The 20,191-nt window shown below is 39.3% G+C and overlaps 1 protein-coding gene across 10 annotated transcripts in view; it reads left to right on the forward strand.

The window, feature by feature from the left end:
- RPS6KC1 (ribosomal protein S6 kinase C1) overlaps window positions 1-20,191 on the forward strand; it is a 91,095-nt gene that overhangs the window by 56,862 nt on the left and 14,042 nt on the right. For 9 of the 10 annotated variants that reach the window (XM_061991409.1, XM_061991414.1, XM_061991410.1 and 6 more), the window contains 4 exons: window positions 3,095-3,142; window positions 4,722-4,854; window positions 13,977-15,554; window positions 15,826-15,915. In XM_061991409.1, coding sequence (XP_061847393.1) covers window positions 3,095-3,142; window positions 4,722-4,854; window positions 13,977-15,554; window positions 15,826-15,915 — 1,849 coding nt within the window. The remainder of the gene's footprint in view (window positions 1-3,094; window positions 3,143-4,721; window positions 4,855-13,976; window positions 15,555-15,825; window positions 15,916-20,191) is intronic. The other variant, XM_061991413.1, reaches the window with a different exon arrangement.

The following is a 20,191-nucleotide window of genomic DNA, read 5'->3' on the forward strand; positions in this document are numbered from 1 at the left end:
GCCGGGGACATTTTCCATTCCTTACTGTGCCCTTGACATGGAAGCTGTGTCTTTCCTTCATAAAAAAAAAAAATCTCAGTAACATCAACTTCTTTTTTCACCGGAAGACAAAGAACACCTTTTAAAATTGGGTGCAACCCTAGTAAAAGAGGAGGTTCTGAGGTGGAGAAGTGTCCGTCACTTTACCTCTTTTTATGAAATTTGGTGAGAGGAGAATGATTAGAAAAGACTCCAGTTCTCCTCTACTCACTGGAGATGCTCAGGGCTGCAATGGAGAGAGAGGAAGGGCAGTATTTTGAATGCAGCTATCTGAAAGAGTAAAGGTTGTTTTGCTGCAGGTGCTGCTTCGGGGGAGCCAGCCTGACCCTGCCAGAGACCTGCCCTCCCAGCACAGCCTGGGCCTTTTGCATGCCTCCACCTCACCTTGTATGGGCACTGCACGGGATGACTGTTTCCACAGTTCCCTTGGCATTGAGAACGTGGTAGACTTCTGTCATGGGTTTGTGTGGAGTCGTTTCTGGTAAGGGGGAAGAGGCTGTAAAGATGACTTCCGCAAGAAGTTGCTTGAAACTCTCCGCAGCTCTTGAGTCAGACCCATCTCTGGGACTGACACAATTAGATGCCTCCGTGATCACTTAAGAAGCCAGAAGAGGAGAGTTCTTCCTATTCTTCCTTCTTTTCTGGTTGGTGGTGGTGCTAATTGTTGGGAGAGAGAGAGAGAGAAGCAACCATGCGGACCCCAAGGTCAGTGAAGGAAGAGAGGAGGAGGTGTGCTGGAGCAGAGTCTCCCCTGCATCCTGTGGAGAGGACTGGTGAAGCACAGATTTGTTTGCACTTTGTAAAAAAACCCCATGCCAGGGACAGTGACTATGCCCAGAGGAGGCTGTGTCCTGTGGAGGGGAACCCTGTATCAGAGCAGGGGAAGAATATGAGGAGTCATCCTCATCTGAGAAGAGAGAAGTGGCAGAGCCCATCTGTGAGAGACTGACCACATCCCCCATTCCCTGCCACTGCCTCCCATGCCATTGAGGGAGGAGGAGGTAGAGATATTGGGAGCAGTGAGCTGAGCATGGGAAGAAAGGAGGGATGGGGGAGGGAGATCTTAAAGTGCTGGTTGTATTTTTCTCATAATCCTGCTCTTTTTGCTTTTATTCCATTCTGTTTCTTGTAGGTATTAGAATAAACTTTCCTCTCTAAGTCGAGTATTGGAGTCTGTTTTGCCTGGAACTGTAATTGGCAGTGAGCCCTCCCTGCCCTTCTCTCAATCCGCAGCAGCCTTGGTTATCTTTTTGCTCCCATTTCACTGGGGCGTCTGCCATTCTAATGAGGGTGGAGGTGGATGGGGGGCACTGAGTGAGAGACTGTTGTGGTGCTTCATTGCTGGTTGGGCAAAACCACAACAACTTCACCCTTTCAGAGACAGCAGGGCATGACTGCATCAGTCCCACACAGCCCAGAGATAAGGGAGACTGTGTGCTGTGTTGTCCTCTTCCTGTCACCTGATGAATCTCCAACAGATCATTTTTCTTCAAGAAGTCTTTTTTTTTTTTTAATGTGAGGCGATTTGCTCTTTACTGCATCTTGTCTATTGACTTGGAGTTGCTTCATCTTGTCTGTTGAACTTGAAGTTTGGTCATCCCAGTGCTCGCATTTGCAGCCCTTTAGGTGTTTGATGTTGTGACCTAAATATTTTGGTATAACTGTATGTGAATATTTATACTGGAAATTTACAAAATCTATTGTAAATAAATAACGAGTGCACACTCTTGTTCATAGAGTAGAGCTGGGCTGGTGGTGCTTGTGTGGCTGTCACACAACTAGTGCTTTTCAACTATGTCTGTAGTCTTGGATTTGAGGACAAAGATGCAGGGAGCTCTAGCTCCCTAAAGGTACAGTTTCCCAAATACATAGACACACGCTTTCGTGCTTGGTTATTTTCAGAGCATAAATAAATGGAGCTTCCTAAGACGGTAATAGTTGTGTAGTATTTCTCTTGTTGCTGCGTAGTGTTTAAAGTGCTGTTAAGGCTCCTAAGAGAGATACTCATTGCAGTTGTAGGTGTTCTTCTCTCTATAGTGAATCCATCCACTCATCTCTGTCTAAAAAAAAATCCTCTTTTTTTTGTTGTTACCGTAATACTAATTTACAGCAGCACAAAGGGACTTCCTTGCAGACATTTGTTGTGGCTTATGAAGGCTGCAAAAATGGCAATGGAGAAGTGAGACACCAGTTCCTCTACTACATAGTTGATAAAACATTATTTTTTTTGTGGCCTTAGCCTATATGTGGCCAACTTTTAGTTTAGCTTCTTGGCAAGCAGGGATGTAGCCACCCCGCAAAAAAAAAATACTACCAAAAAACCCCATTGATAACCCTGATGTGGAAAAGTGTTGCACTAGGAAGGTAGATAGAGGATTTCAGTGGGAAGTAATGCCATGTGAAGGTTCCATTTTGTGCTTTGTTGTTGTTTCCATTGCGTTTCTAGAAATTGGATTCTAATAGATTATTGTGGTAATTATAAAGTACTGGTTATTTCTGTTACCAAGCTAGGATTCACTCTTTTAGTTAGCTGGTTGGGAATTGGGTGACATTCTGGCAGTTCTCTAGAGATCTATGTCCTCAGTCATTGTTTAGATATCAAATATATGATGCAGGACTTTAGTCTTTCTTTCCCTTTTCTTTCTTTCTTTCTTTCCCTTTTCTTTCTTTCTTTCTTTCCCTTTTCTTTCTTTCTTTCTTTCCCTTTTCTTTCTTTCTTTCCCTTTTCTTTCTTTCTTTCCCTTTTCTTTCTTTCTTTCCCTTTTCTTTCTTTCTTTCCCTTTTCTTTCTTTCTTTCCCTTTTCTTTCTTTCTTTCCCTTTTCTTTCTTTCTTTCCCTTTTCTTTCTTTCTTTCCCTTTTCTTTCTTTCTTTCCCTTTTCTTTCTTTCTTTCTTTCCCTTTTCTTTCTTTCTTTCTTTCCCTTTTCTTTCTTTCTTTCTTTCCCTTTTAACTTGTATCCCTTTCTTGGTACTAATATTCAACACTAGATTTAAGAACTGTGTTTTGTTAACTTACTCATGAATCTTAAATATTTCTCTGAATACATTTTGCTTAGGTTTTGCTTGTAATGGACACTAGAACACAGCAGACTTTTATACTGAAGGTGAGTAAAACCTTTTATTACTCCTCTAAAGAATTGACCTCCTAAATTACACCACCACAGAAAGATCAATTTGCATCTAAAGTATAGAGTTATCTTTGCAATATGTTGTTATGTCAATACATATATCCCTATTAGGTATACCGGAATTCTTTTTGTGGGTGTCCACTTTCTTTCTTCTCCTTTCTTTCTGACATTTCTAGTGCTTAACTCAGTTGAGTTGCCACTGGTTATTGAAGCCAACAGCTTAGCAGGCTTTGGTAAAGAATCACAGTTTCAATGTGTTGCTTAAAACATCCATAAAGCTGTGGTGACTCAGGACATGCGCAGGCTGATGGTGAAGGTGAAAGTTCTCCTTAACTCAATTTTTACATTTACAATATTTTGTGTTTGGTCTTCCCTTAGCTGAAGAAAATGATACCAATGTGGACTCTGGATGAAATGGACTATTGGTCTTAGTCAAAATTGCTTTCTGACATTTTATGTCAATAGGCCATGAAAACTGAGTTTACTGTTACTGAACAATTGAATTAATGAATTGTTATTGGTCAGAATCACATTAGTCTCTTGTGTTCCAGAAAGTGTTCAGATCAAGATCCCAATATGCTCAGAGCATCTGTGATGCTGAGAATTGGTTTATTACGAGTATTATTATTGTGGCCATTATTTCAAGCTTCCCTTGATGTGAATTCCACTGCTGATTGGAGGAGGGGATGAAGAATTGTCCCAAACATGGGGCTGTAATTCATTGTTAACGTTTTGTAACTTTGCTTCAGATCTGGCTTACAGCCCTGCCTTAACTTTGTCCATCTGGCCTTTGAAATTGTTTGTCTTAAGTATGTGCAGGGTACAGAAACCTTGTTTGTCCCTCAGAAAGGATTATTTGTGAATATTGTATATTAAAACCTCCCTTTATCTGCTGGCAGATAGAGTAACATTGAATTTCCCATTTAACTGCTTATGTTTATCAATATTGTAATAGGTCACACTATTGACATAATTTTTTTTTCTCTCTTTCTCTCTCCCCTCCCTTTCTCCCTCCCACATCAATTTTTTCACTTCTGGCAACTTCATCTCTGCGCTACCTCCAAAAAATCATTACCTTTCAAGGAGACTAATCCGTTCCTTTCTTGTTTTTGTTGCGATGGTTATAGTCTTTAGTACTAAAGTACAATGGAAATGTGAGGATTACCTGTATGGCTAAGGCATTCTTTTGTCTTTAGAACTTGAATTCTTATTTTTTAATAGTGTCTTTTGGTCACATACAAAAATAAAATTTTGAAAAAAGGTCACAGGGAAATAACTGAGTGTCATCCTGATGACTTAGTTTGAGAGAGATTCTAATAAAAACATTGACCCATGTAATTGATTTTAATGGCAGCTTTGTGCCATCTTCTGTTCTCTGGAAATGCGCCAGATGCCATCAGCACAGCCTCGGGGGACTGAGGGGCATAGAGCAGCAGATGAGTGGTTTCTCTGAAGCCCAGAGTAACTCGGATAGATTAGTTTGGTTGATAAACACAGAGCACAGCAGGCTCCAAAGGCAACTGAGGGTACAACTGACCTTTTTGTTCTCTGTCAGGGTCTAAGGAAAAGTAGTGAGTACAGCAGGAGCAGAACGACCATCATCCCCCGCTGTGTGCCCAACATGGTGTGTCTGCACAAGTACATCATCTCCGAGGAGTCTGTCTTTCTTGTGTTACAGCATGCAGAAGGTTTGTCTCTTGTTTAAGTATATTCCTGAAAAGAGTCAAAGGTTTAAGTTTTAATCAATGGTACATTTCATTATCAAATTAATCTCATATATATCTAATAAAAATATTTTTACTCTGTCATGTAAGACACCTCACTCCCAACCTCTGTCCCTCCCCCATTTCCCCCCTCATTCTGCGGTGGATCTGATTCTTCTTTCAAATGGCCTCAAATCCTGATGGGTTACTTGAATTGTGGCAATATTGAAAGCTTCCAACTGTTTATTTTCTACAGGAGAGTGAATGCTTTGACTGCAATAGCTATCTGCAGTATTTAGTCATCTCTCAGAGGTAAAGTCCTTGGCTACTTTTGTAAACTTCGGCTAGTAAATCTTTTTAGTATCTTGTAGTTAAAATGACAAGTTACATAAGAATTTCATAACTCTCTGCTAAAAAACATGAAAATTTGCCTTTTGGTTGATTTGACATAGTTATTCTGATCTGGATTTTTAAGAAAATAGCTAGTGGCATCACACAGGAGTTCAAAGCAGAACCACAGAGTTATGCCTTCAAACTATTTATAAAATTCCTGTTAAATGTGCAGGGAACAGGTGGCACAAAATAATTATATTTTGATTTTTTTTGTCTAACACCTGGGTTTAAATATTCCCTAAATGTAATTACCCATATTTGTTTAGAATAAGTGCAGAATATAAATTTAGAGGTTGCTAATAGTTCTCTTTTTAGGAAATGTTAATAATTCAGTCAGAATGGGTGATGTGAAGAGACTAACCTAACTGACAGAGAAGATAATTTTATTACATTGATTTTTATTTTTTTTTCCTAATAACTTAGATTTTGACTTTTTCATGAGCAATTTGTCCCATGAGACCAGTTAACTTTAGCTTAACATGAATGACTGTGTGACTTAATTTTGCCATGAGCAATGATGCATGAAGAAAAGACTCACGTTACAGTACTACCTGATGGTGATTTTGAGCATTTACAGTGCTGCTTTGCATAGTGCAACTTTTCTTGTGGTGAATGTAATTCGGCAGATAACTTACTCTCCCCTGAACTGTAATCTCCACGTATGCTATGTTTTGTTCGCAGAAAAAATGTTTGGAAAAAAACAGCAAACAAATAAGAAACCTACTCACAACTCTTGTCAGGTACCAACTTGCCTTAAGGTTAGCATAAACAAAAAAATTAGAGATGGGATAAAATAACATTGTTTTAAACCCAGTTCCTAATATTTCTGTAATTCCTGAAGACCTACAGTTTTGATTTTCATGAAGAACGTTCTTTCTCGAGACGGATGGAAAACTGGGTGAAGAAGTAGTGGAATTTGGAGGAGAGTAATGGTCAGATGGAGAGAACAAAAACTTTAAGGAAGACTTAATGTGACCAGTTGACAAAGGATCTCCTGGAAGTGATAATTTTATTGTGACGACAGTGAGGGAAATGGAGACATTGCATAATTAGAGCCTTTTCATTTATTAACAGAAACATCAGCTTAATATCTTGGATGTATGGAGTGTTGTTCTTAAAAAAGAATTACTCTCTCCTGGTCATCTTTGACATGATCACAAATCCAGTGAAATGTACTTGGCCTGAATGTCTTGCTGTTACCAACATTGGCTGTAACATGCTTTGAGTTCCGTAGGGAAAGGATTTTTAATTTACTAAGTGCCTTCTAAATTAGGTTTGTGCAACATGTAGCCTTATGTAGCACCCCATGCCTTTTGTTTGATCTGCCAACAGCAGAGGTGATGTCTGTCAAGCATCCTCATTTTGGCTGGCCAGGCAGCAAACAGAAGCTCAGAGACAGCTTCTGGTGCCTTTCTTCCGTCTGTTGGCCAGAGCCATGCAAGTAGAATGCACACGAAGAGATGAGTTGTTTTGAGGTGGAGATGGGAGAGGAGGTGCTGATGAGATACGAGTGCTTTCTGCAGGCAGACCTCTGAAGTGGAACAGCGGGGAGGGAGTATGTGAAGAACTGGGGAGCATTGAAGACAGGATGAAGGGCTGGCAGGCTGTGCTGGGGAGGAGGGGAAGAGCTGTGAGGGATTTCGACGTGGGTGAGGGTTGCTGTTGGTAATACGTGATACATGTGCTCAACTTGGGCATTTGTGGATGTGAGTTATAAACTGCATAGGATTTTCCCTCATTGTCTGATAAAGCAGCAAGTATTTTGGAAATGGATTCACCTCTATCCTTGTTAGCAAGCTGTTAAAAAATGATGATGTGCTATAGGGACTTTTCAGGGAATTAACAAGATTCATTTCTTTAAGGACTTGTTGCCTGCTTTCATGAACTTATTGACTACTCAGAACAGGCAAAGGGAGAGGAAAAGGAATGATTATATTCTATTCTAAAGAGGCATAGCTAGGGTACAAATTAATGAGCAAGTTGTCTGAGAATGCATACTAAAAAAACATATTGCAAATGTAGGACCTGTTCCCAAATACCTAATGGGGAAAGTAATTTTTTTTCCTGCCTCTAGAACTGTATGGTCTCTGCATGTCACCCTGTCCCAGGAGCTTCATGCTGGAAAATGATTCAGGAGAAAGGCTTCATTTTCAAGCTTTCAAATTCCTATAGATAAAGCTGTCTTAAAATTTGGTCCATCTAAGACCAACAGAGAAAGTACTTGTAATCTATTTTGGGAAAGGATAGAAGTTTATAGGACAGTGTTTTTTAAGTGATAGTCTCTGAAATTTTGTTCAATAACTTCCTGAATGCGCTTAACAATCATAGTCCAACTAGTTCTGTTCCAGTAAGAAAGAAGACTGCCATTCACATGCATAAGGATATCTCTTTGTGGTGGTTTGTGATGTTAGGTATGCTACCTGTGCCATCAAGAAGTTCAAGAGTAAAATACTAATTTAAAAGGGCAGTGGCTGGAACTATAGCAAATATGGAGGAGATTTTAATGTTGTGTACATGGACATTATGTATTTGCTAAGCAGCTTGCTATTTCTTTTTCATATTACATTTTAGCTGTGTTATTAAGTGCAGCACTATTGGATTTTGTATAGAATTCTGAAAGCTTGACCTCTGACTCTTGATCAGATGAAGATTTTTTTTGTACATCATGGTGCTATGGCATGCTCAGAATCAGTGATTGAGGTCTTGGGTTCTCTTACAGGGTTTTCTCATGGCCATTGTCAGAGGCTTCAAGGGTGTCTCAGAAGCACGAAAGTCCATAAAGTTATCTTGTATCTTTGTTGGAAAGCACTTGGCAAATTCTAGCGTGGTAGAGTGCCAATCTGATGTTAATAAGGCCTCACTTCTTCTTGGCAATACTAACTTCAGAAATTTTAGAAACAGATGCTTCAAAAATAGGCTGGGGGGCTTCCATGGGACATCAAAGTTTAAGTGGCTGTTAAAAGCTGTCAAATCTCTTTAAGCGTAAGCAAGCTGGAGTTCCTATCAATCTGGAGAGCACTCAAGAAACTTCATGCTGAAGAGGTTTGCTGCACACAGGAATTGATAGACAACAAGGCGATAGCATTCTGGCTTGCAATGCTGAGCATTTGTCATTAGGAAAAGAGATGGTACTAGCTGGAAAGATTCAGCGGTGATCAGAAAACACAGGAAAGGCAATATGATCCCTGGCAAGTGACTTTTTCACAAGGCTGCTTTGAAATAATAGCTTTTGCTTAAAGTGCTTTGGAAGTGGGAGCTTTGCCTAAACTAGCAAACTTTGAAGCAGAGATTCACCATCAGCAGTGGAAGCAGCTGTGTAGATACGACTCTGGTGTTTGTAACTACTGTCATGTTGAAGATTAGGTGGGAGATCAGCTTCCGGTTCATGTGTATGCTGCAACTCCGCTGTGACTACCTTTGGGATGCTGTGCAAAGTTATTGTTGTATCATGGTAGTGGCTACATGCCTGGTTTTCTTTTTACCTAGAAGTAGTACAAATGGGATTTTATGTAATTGTTAGCACAATGCAGTTGTAGATCAGCGATTCTAAGAAAACAATCAGATCGTTCTTTTTCCTGTAAAGGTTAATATTAATTCACATGAGGTGCATGACTCATGATAGGTACTGCTGTCCATAAACAAATTCTTATGCTGTGATGTACAGTCTGGCCAGGTTTTGGAGAGTAGTACAAGCAGATGTCTTTCAGTACTCTGTTTTTTCTTCTCTATCCTATCCTAATTATTTGGAAGCCTGGACTGCTCACTTTGAGATTGTTTGGGATTTCCTAAATAGAATGATTACTACATTTGTAGCTGCATTCCAGTTCTGTGGGAATTGGAGTATATTGTCTTTCAGAATAAACTCATGGGCCAAGCTAGCAAAAGCTATTGATTTATTTTGAAATATGTCTCCTTAGTCAGCTGGTCTTTCAGGATGTGAAGCTGATATAGTAAGTGTCTGAGCATTGAGTGAGAAAAAATCCAACAGCTCATGAATTCTTCTTGTTAGCTAGAACAAAAACGTGTTTAGGAGAATAAATTTGCAGATCTGTTAGGTTTGGTTTTATCCTATGATACTTATTGTACAGTCTCTATGTCATCTCCTCTTTAATGTTCATATGTCAAGTGCTATTAATAATAAAAAACTGCAGAAAAAACTATTCCGCTTAAACATAAGGAAAAACTATTTTACTGTAAGTGTGAGGGAGCCCCAGCACAGGCTGCCCAGGGAGGATGTGGAGTCTCTTCTGGAGGTTTTCAAACCCCACCTGGACACGTTCCCGTGTGACCTGATCTAGGTAAACCTGCTTTAGCAGAGGGATTGGACTAGATGGCCTCTAGAGGTCCCTTCCAACCCCTACCATTCTGTGATTCTGTGACATATTTGAGAGAATATAAACAATTTAGGAAACTAATAAGATTCCTAGCCAGCTTCATCCCATGGTCACTTTATGCTGAAATTTTCCTTTGATTCTTTTGGACACTTAACTTTTTTGATTCTGCCTCTTGAAACAGAAGTGTAATCTCCAGAGTGCTGGAAATGTGGTAAAGTAAAGCAATTCTAGCAAGTGATTTTCCATTGAATAACTGCAGAGAATGGTTGTCATGGGCTAATATACCCAGAAAGAGTGTGCTAGTGTCATAGAGTCAATGTATGGTAGAAGAAAACTATCTTAACAATTAGTTATGTTAATACTGTACTTCTGAAATTATATTAAACGTGCAAAAGCCACACCTTAAAATGGTGGCTTTTATAGTTACTTAGTATGTTGGACTGTTTGACAATGACTGAAGCATACTTGTTTGGATTGATTTCTGTAATTTTAGTTTTTATAGATTCCTGATACTATATTAGCGTGGCTTGCTAATGGGTTTTCTTGATCTTACACAACACATGGGGAGAGGGGGAAAGATTATTAGTATGTCATTCATAAAGGCATAATTATATACCCAGATACAAATATCACTCTTGTTTGACCCTGGATTGGACATTTTCAGAAAGGAATAAAATTGTTGTTTTTCACTATAGAACACAATTATTGAATAGCATTTATTTATGTATTTCCACTTGACCAGGAGGCCAGTCTTGAAATATTTGTATGTAAACATATTTTGCATTTAACTCTGAATTGGAGTTGTGGTAAGTAGTCATTTCCGCTGTGATTTCTAAGTCCAAGTGATTATTAGCAAGCAACTTCTTTCTTAAAAAGGTAAGGTAATAATACATTTACTAATAGAAAATTAGTCATTGTTGCAGTTCTGTCTGTTGTCACAGGTTGATAGTGGTGAATTCCTGAATCTTGTGAGGACAAAGAGATTTTCCTTTTTTGTCACTTGCAAATTTTGGATTTGCTGAAAGCATTTGAAATGGAACATTTTAAAAGACGTAGTCTGAACCTCTTGACTCCTGCAGTGATTTTCCTGTGAGGTTTTGAAGAGTTGATCTCAACATGTTCCTTTTCCTCCCTTTGTCCTTCATGCGTCTCCTCTTTTCTTAAGCTATGTGAACTTTTAGTAGAGGCCAGAATCTAGTAGAGGCTGCATTGAAATCTTGCATGGGGTGGTGGGGTGGAGGGAACAGAAAAAAGGAGTTGTCCGATAAGCAACTTGACTTGTCTATAGATGGAAAACTAAGTTGTGCAAGGAGAATGTCACGCTGCCAAGCAACTCAGTCCCTTCCTACCTTAATGCAGGGGCAAAAAATGTTTAGGTCTGTGAGACCTCCACATGTAAAAGCACACCTAATGTCCAGTAATGACCACTGTGGCAACAGATCACACAAATAAGCTTTTGAGCTTTCTGTATACCTGGATCCAAAGCTTTACCCAGGCCTCCATTAAAAAGACCTTTTCTTACTACTTGCATTTGAGGATGGACTGGTGGTGCTAACATTTGCGTTACAACTGTGCCTGGAGGCTGATGTGCTGTAGTGCCAGGAACTGTACAAAGCTGCAAAAATGTGATATGGATCTTTGTGGATCAGATTCCCTTTGGAACTTGAGATTTGTGTTTTCATACTTAATTTTTGAAACAGTACTGGAATAATAAACAGTAGTAATATGAAGACCAAAATAGGTAGCATTTAGTTGTACTAATTAATATAATGCAGATGAGATGGGGAGACGTTGCATGTTTTATTAAATGCAGCAAGGGTGTGGTTGTCAAATGAGGTTTTATTATTTGATATGGAATGACCCTAAATAATTATATGGTAGTGAAAATTAGGCAAAATTATTTTGCAAGCACTCTTTACTTTAAGTAATTTAACTGAAGTTTTAAATAAAATGAATTCTTGCATCAAAACCTTGGGATAAAATTAAACTTTTCTGTTGCTGCTTTTATTGTGGATGAAAGTGTTGAAAAGAGGAGAAAATCTGTCACATATGTGTAAACCTTACGTAAATTCTCTCTCTCACTTGCTTTCTCGTTCTCTTTTCTGTTATTTTCTTTCCCAGCCATTCCATAGCAAAGGCATGGACAAATGTAAAAATGTAAAATTGGAAAAAGATTCCATGCTTAGGGGATTAACAACTAAATTTGTTTAAAAACAGTAATTCTGAAGTCCTGTGCAAGCTGCAGGACTCAGAAGGCACATGGCAGTCCCCTGGCTCTGCCTTTGCCCTGCTGAACAGTTGTGTAACGTGTTGTACTTAAGGCAGGTGACTTCATAAAAGTCTACATGGCCTCACTGCTGCTCATGGAGGCAAGGTACTGATGAACGGGCACTTCTGGCAGGACTAGGGCCTTTGGTCTCATCAATGTAGGGCAGCAGGTCACTTGCATTCAGGAAACCTCAGTTTAAGTTGCTGTCCAGGCAGACAGCCTGCTGGGGGCTGCTGCTCTGCTAGGAGCCGCTGATGAGCCATGTCTTGAAACTGAGGCATGGCACATGTGTAGGTATTTTGAATGCATCTTTGGGTAAGTATTTAAAGTGCTGATGCAATACAGTGGTCAGTGTAGCAGTTCTTCTTCCCTTCTCTACAAGCAGCGCTTCTCTTTTGCTACTGTTTGTTTACCTGACGTTCTTTCTCATCATAGAATCATAGAATCACAGAATGGTAGGAGTTGGAAGGGACCTTTAGGGATCATCTAGTCCAACCCCCCTGCAGAAGCAGGTTCACCTAGATCAAGTTGCATAGGAACATGTCCAGGCAGGTCTTGAAGACCTCTGAGGAAGGAGACTCCACAACTCCTCTGGGCAGCCTGTGCCAGGGCTCCCTCACCCTCACAATAAAGTAGATTTTTCTTATATTTAAGTGGAACTTTTTGTATTCCAGCTTCATCCTATTATTCCTTGTCCTGTTGCTAGCTACTATAGAAAAAAGGGATGTCCCAACCTCCTGACACCCACTCTTTAGATATTTGTAAATGTTAATAAGGTCTCCCCTCATTGTCCTCTTCTCCAGACTAAACAACCCCAGCTCCTGCAGCCTTTCCTTGTATGAAAGATGTTCCAGTCCCCCAATGATCTTCTTGAAAGTGGCAGGGTCACTCTGAGCTGCTAAGTCCATTTTTAGATTATGGAAGAATAGGTGGATTAATAGATCTGAATTGTCATTTTTTGCCATTGGACTCAAGCTGTAAAATTATTCTTAATATTTTTAATATACTTAGCTTCACCACAACCAGTGAGATTATTTTTTCCCTTAAAAAACAAGTCTTGTGTTTGTCAGGGGAGTGGAGGCAAGAAAACTCCACATTCTATTATTGAAATAGTATCAAGATTTGCCTGCCTTTCGTAAGTTAGTTTTGAAATACCTTTTTAAAAGAATTTTGCCTGATATGGAGAGTATTTAAAAATAACTATCAAGGACCGTATTTTTGAAAAATAAAACCTCTCTTTTATCCAAATAAGTTAATACTAAACAAAAAAGAGAACCCTCCCAAAAAAACAGACAAAACTTTGGAGTTGAGCAGTGGGTTGTAACCTGCAGGCTTTTTTTACATGTACAGTAGTTCAAAACATAAAGAATCCTATTATTGATTTTTAAAATTTAACTATTACTTTTGGAGGTGTAACTTGCTTAGTCTTCAGTTTGAAAGAACTACTTTGCCAGTGTGACTTAGAGTACTGATAAATCCTTGTGTTAATGCAACAAGGCATAAAAAACTTTCTTGAGTTCTGAAGTTAAAGGGAGAAATACATCCATATTTAACAAACAAAATCCACTTCTTGAAAGACTGAAACTGATCCTTAAAAGATCCTGCTGATATGAGGTAATTCGCCTCTCCTTACCAAACTTGCTAATTAGTAGTTTTTAGTCTGTCTCACCTAATCATGAGCTTGGAGCTGTGATACAGACGTATTTGGTACAGGCAGAATTGGTGATGGACACTAAGCCATTTGATCTTTGCTAGTTTTTGCTTTCTTTTGAGACAGCAGATGGAGAGTAGTCACCACTATGCAACTTGAGACAGACTCTGAAATGAGACTTTTACTGAAGGTTTTTTTTTTTTTTTTAGAAAAAAGCTTAATCTCAGATGCAGCTCTTTAAATATTTATGTAGTAATACAAATCTGCTGGAAAAGCAAGTTGTGGTCCCTGTAATTATTTCCTCCTGAGATGGCGGGTCCAACTTTCTCTGTGGGCTTAAGGAGATAGTGTATTGTGACAGTGAGGGTGTTTGCCTATTTCACAGTGAAACTGATTCTGTTTTGACTGAAATTAAGATTTTTTTTTTTTTTAATCCCCCCCCCGCCCCTTTTTCTTGCAGGAGGAAAGCTCTGGTCTTATGTCAGTAAGTTCTTAAACAGAAGCCCTGAAGAGAGCTTTGAAATTCCCGAACCCAGAACTTCCAGTTCAACGAAAATTTACTTGGAGCAGCCAACACCAAATGCTAAAGAAATCAGTAGCAGCACTGATTCTCGAGAAAGCTACGGCGAGAGCACGCTGAAGGTGGTCCCGCTGAAGAGCAGCCTAACACCGAGCTCACAGGATGACAGCAGCAACCAGGAAGATGGCCAAGAGAGTTCAAAGTGGATGGACTCAGAATCCAGCTCAGAAGAAGAATGCACCACTAGTTATTTAACGTTATGCAATGAATATGGGCAAGAAAAAATTGATTCTGGCTCTCTAAATGAGGAACCGGTGGTTAAAGCGGACAGCGAAGGTCTAAAGACCAAAGAGAGGAGTTGCCTACAGAAATCCCATGTTGTCGGCAGCGATAGCTTCACCTCCCACATTGCATCTCAGGAACGAAAGCTGTTCATTGATGATGCAGAGTTGGAAATAGCTAGCCCTACTAGGATATTGGACTCATTAACTAAGTCAAAGAACAGCCCCATGGAACTCTTCAGGATAGATAGCAAAGATAGCACTAGTGAGCTCCTGGGGCTTGACTTCGGAGAAAAACTTCATAACCTGAAGTCGGAACCTTTGAAGCCATTGTTTTCTGACCTGGATCATGACAGAAGCTTGGATGCTCTAGAGAACAAAACAAGTGTGAGAGCTCATGACACTATAAGCAGGGGTTCAAATGACTCTGTGCCAGTTATCTCCTTCAAGGATGCTGCTTTTGATGATGTTAATAGCGTTGATGAAGGAAGGCCTGATCTCCTGATAAACTTACCTGGTATGTCTGATGAAACAGAAGAGGCAGCTGTGTCAGGACCAACAAAGTTTACAAAAGCTGATAGGGACACATTGGAATTAAAGCTCTTAGAAACACCTGATGTCTTACAATTAAATAATTCTTCAGAGCCATGCAAAGCATTTGATCAAGAGCCAAGTCATGTGGCACCAGAGGTGGGTGATCCTTCCGACCAGGAAGCAAATGGACAGAGCAGTGTCACTCAGGGAGCAATTGGGACTCTCTTTACGTCTGACCAAGAGGTAGGTGGTTCAGAAGACGGGGCTCTGTTTCAAGGGCTTGGAGCCTGCTCATTAAACGTGACAAGCAAAGAAGAAAGCTTATTTGTTTCCAGCCCGCTCTCAGGTGCTCAGGACATTAGCTTGGATGGAGACATGTTAAGAAATGAGACAGTGTTGCTGTTTTCTGACCAAACTGAAGACTTTGGGAAAGAGGGAACGGACCTGGCTTTATTACCAGCAACTGAAAGTAAAGAGTCATCTCCAAAGAGGGAAGACAAAATAGTGGTAGCAGGGGAGAAGGAAATACATCAGATTTTTCAGGACCTCGATGAAAGATTAGCGCTAACCTCCAGGTTTTGTATCCCAGAGGACTGCATTCAAAGATGGGCAGCTGAAATGGTTGTAGCCCTTGATGCTTTACATAGAGAAGGAATTGTGTGCCGCGATTTGAACCCAAACAACATCTTATTGAATGATAGAGGTCAGGAACTTTTGCAAATGCATTTCTTTTTATTCGCTGTTGCTTCCAATTAACTGAGTAGGCGTTTTATCTTGTAATTAGTATCTTCATTTCCTGTCTAGAGCTTCATTATCAGTGCAGCAAATTCACCCCCAGTAATAGCTTCTAGTACTTAATGATGCCATTATTCTTAATGATACTGTTTTTAGCTACAAAAGGAGTAATTACAGTTCACTTCTGCAGAAAATGGAAGGGAAAAATGTTTTGATTTCTCCTGTCGTTTTGTTTTTAGGACACATTCAGCTAACGTATTTTAGCAGGTGGAGGGAGGTTGAAGATTCCTGTGACAACGATGCCATAGAGAGAATGTACTGTGCCCCAGGTTAGAGCAATCACCTACAATGTTTCACTTGGAAAGTAGATTAGCAGCTTTCATTTTCTCACGGAGCCTCAATAGCATAGAGCTTGCGATCTTGCGATATCTGACTTTTCTTTGCTTTTTCCTAGATGTCTTAAAAAGCTAGAGGGCTCATAACTGCTTTATTGTTGAACTGTGGTGGTGCTTGTTAGATCCTTTCCATAAACTGTAAATGTATTGAATGTCTTGTTGATGCAAATTTAAGGAATGTTCTGTTTTCTTGCAGTTGTTTTGCTATGTGTGAGTACATCGTGATAACTGATAAAAGCAAATAAGGAAAAGGGCAGATTAAAAAAGATGACACAAAGAGCCTTAAAAATACAAAAATTTATACATGCAAAGAACATGGGGGGGAAGAACCCCATAGCAGTTTGAAAAATACAACCCTAATAGGCTCAGAGATGCCTCTGACATTTTTGATGAGCTACGGTGGGCTTTGAAATAGTTTAGAGAGCTCTTTTCTTAGAACTGCTTTCATCAATCACGAGGGTGATAAAATCAATATCTCTTGGGTTTTTATAGCAAGGATGGCACTTGAAGCAGAGCCCTTCCTCTTTTCCTTTTTCCAATTTATTTTCTTCTAATACAGTGATCAAATGGTAGTGACAGACAAAAATCAGGTGTTTTACTTACAACTTCGTGTTTTTAAAATTTCATAGTTAGTTTTAAAAAACCCAACTTTTAGAGCTGAAATGGCTGCTGTGAGGCTATTTAGTTTTCCAGTTTCTCCTTTTTATTCTGAATTTGAAAGGCCAGCATACTCTTTCTGCTGAGTGCGTGGTGCGACTAGGTATAGCAACTTGGCACGCAGGTAGCCCTCAAGCTCAGTCTGCAACTGTGCTCAGAAGAATTTATGATAGGAGGAATCAACAATGGAAGTTCTGAACTGGGTTTGGCATCAGGTGTTTATTCCGTAGCTTAGTCCTGCAACTGAAATACAATAAGGAGCTGCTGTCTGTGAACAAAGGTAATAGGATCTCAACAAAAATATGAATGTCAGCATCTTGAGATAAATAGTAAAAAAAAAAATAATCTTTTCTGTCCAGGTGCAAGTCAAAAGGACGGGCATTACAGAAAAAAATTCTCTTTACCCATCAAAGCAAACCCAACACCTTCATTCTACCCTTACCCTGCTTTAATTAATGAACAAGAAAACTGGGGAATCCCAGCAGTTCTTGTGCTTGGTAAATAGAAACGTGTCCAGGTTGCCAACTCCATGATGTCTTGTTAGAAAGAGGTGTTTTCCTGCCTCTCTTAACCCAGCCCCAAACAAAGCGCTCCCTAGTTGAGTAGCAGCAAAGATGGAAGTGCAGCCTTTTCCCACCCTGTCTTCATTAATGAGCTGTGAAAGTCAAAGCTTAATTTTTCTGTATCTTAATGAGGATCCAAAGAGAGGGGTTTTTTTGCCCCCTAAGCCCCAACCAGCCAACTCCTTCAGTAATTAAGTGTTTAGGGAACAGTTGAAATAATATTTAGAAGTCCCCAAATGCAAGAATAAAGTTTTCTGCGCCGTCATAATTTCCACCTCACAGCACAGGTGTGGTGTCCATCCGGGCTTCTCTTGGTTAAGTTGTCCTCTCCTCTCTGCCCTCTCTGCCCTACCCCAAGCTGCAGTTTGCTTTGTGTGTCTGTCAGTAGCGAGCTACAAGATGAAGATTTGCAAATGCAAATATTAGCTAGATGCGAAATGGCTGAATTGATACTACTGTATGATTCTTACCTTTCACATTTCCTGATCTTTCACGTTATCTCTGCACAATGTACTCTTATTTTAGTGTAGCTGTTTAATGCTGATTTTTTTTGTATAGGAGAGTAATACTTGGTATAACTTAACACTGCAAAATATAGTTTGGAGCCAAATGTCATTCTGTTCTGAGCAATGATTTAATACCTGTACGTTCAGTGATAGTGTATAGCCAAGTCCAAAGCAGCTTTCTTAGGGCTACTGCTGCTCATACATCTTGCTCTAGAACTTTTGATCAGTATTAAAATAAAAATATCATATTAGTGAGCTGTCTTTAGGATCCAATGTTACAAGAGAAGAAAAAACTATCCTTATTTGAATGATCATTTTTCATTTTAAGGAGTGTACCGTGTCCCTGGAACCTATATCTCCCATTTATTGTGAAAGCATTTCTCCTCAATCTGCTTCTTGGAGTAAGGATTCTGAAATTACACTGGTGCCTCAGTTCAGTATGCTAAGGCAAATTGACAAGTTAGTTTTAAAGAAATTGCGTTTTAAGTTCCTGTTTAAAATGGATTGTAAATCTTTCTTGCAGCTTGGTTTTTTTTTTTTTTCTTTGTTGAAGGAAGGACTTCAGTGTTGTAGAGATGAATAAGTGATCTTCCCAGAATTTCATTAGGTCTTATAATTTCTTACCATAATACAGCACAATGACTAAATAAAGTGACTCAAAACGAGTCTTTATCTTATTTTGAATTTTTGTGTTGTTTCCAGTATTGTGTGCTGTGTTACCCTACCACTGAGTACTCAGCCTTAGCTCTCCTATTTGAAGAATGCAGTGAAACTTAGCTTTTAAAATTTTGTCTCCATGTCTTAATTAGCTTGATGTGTGTTTTCATCAGAGTTTGGGATAGAATGGGGTTTGGGGATGATAACTTGTAGGTTATGTAATTTCAGTGTTTTGTTATCCAAAGGCACTCGTTAAAAGCGTGCAAGAAAGGGAAGATGTCTTTATTAAAACACTGACTTTTAAGTTCTGGTGTTGGAGACTGAGAACAGATGATGAGTCTTAAGATGCAGTTCTTTTTCTGCATTGATTGAGGCAGAAAAAGGAGAGTATGAAGGTGAAATTTTAACAGATTGCAGGATATCTTCAACTTAAAATAAGTAGAAAGCTGTATTGCAGTTATATGAGAGAGAAAAATGCATTTGAAACAATTTTATCTTTTTAATTGTTAAGATTTCAGGTGTTAACTCTCTAACAGCGCAAGTTGTAAAGTGTTTAGCAGTGAAGTGCCTGAGGACATATTTAAATTTTAAGTTGCTCTATTGGTTGAAGGAAAACATGGAGTTTAAATTCTACAGTTTATGTATCAGAATCTAGTTCCTAGGGATAATAACGTATTAACACTGAAGCTTTTCAGACCCAGGGGACAGTAGAGGTCCAACTACCTGGAGCTTGCTTGCAGGATCTAGGGTTTTGTTATTTGAGGCTTTTAGTACCCCAGTTTGTAACCATGTATTAAAGGAAGGTAACGGTGGTACAGAAATAATGATCAGATCCTTGCCGTGGTGAACAGCAAGGACTTTGTCAGCTCTTGTTATCCTACGAAAAGTAGAAAGGCAATGTGACAGCATATGCAGAAAAGAGATTATGCAGTGTATATCTAAAATAATGGACCAAACACAAACACTATGAATGGAGAAATGTCAGAAAGATGAGGAAAGAGATGGTTTAAAAAGCTGCATACCATTTCCTGCTAGCAATATAATTAATTTTGTATGAAATAGCAATTGTCGTTTTATATTGTGCATAAATTAAAGGCAGGACTAAATCAATTGCAAGAAGTGGCACGTTCTCCACTACCGACGGCAGGTGGCATTGTACCATTAATGGATTTTGCTGTTGCACTTGCTGGCTCTAATTTGCCTAACTTCATGCAAGAACTGGAGAAGGAAGATGCCGTTTGTAATGATTTGCATAGCAAAAATTGTGCTTGCAAGCTCAGAGTCATGGTGCATTCTAGTGCTGTTGAAGCTGTTGGTAAAGCTGGATAACTGTCTACTCCTGCATAATTTCTACTCAATCAAAAAGTAAGTTCACACCGAACCAACTCCTGCAACAACAAAGCTATCTGCAGATGCTTAAAAGTAGCGCCTGTGCTATACTTTGATTAATGGCCAAACTAAATCTTTACTGTTCATGTGTGATAAGTCAAATGTTGTTTCTCTAACCCATGAGGGAAATGATGGATTGTAAATCATCCCCTATAAACTCAACACCACCTCAAGTAAAACTGTGGGGATTTTGGCCAAGAATAACCTCTTTGCTTTTAAAGAAGAAATTAAGCACTCGTAACTGAGAATTTCTGCTGTGTTAATGTGGTTAAGGTGACTAATGTGAGATTTCAGTGATTTTTTTTTTTCTTTAGCTTTCCACCGCTTTAAAAAGTTCAGAAAACAAAATTACTGTAAAGTATGCTAAGCAGCCGATGTCTGAACAGAAAGTTATTAGCAGATCAGACAAGAATGATTCACTTGTGTTTAAACAGCCCT

This window comes from Colius striatus, chromosome 2 (genome assembly GCF_028858725.1).
Source record: "Colius striatus isolate bColStr4 chromosome 2, bColStr4.1.hap1, whole genome shotgun sequence".
In the NCBI taxonomy this organism is placed as follows: Eukaryota; Metazoa; Chordata; class Aves; order Coliiformes; family Coliidae; genus Colius; species Colius striatus.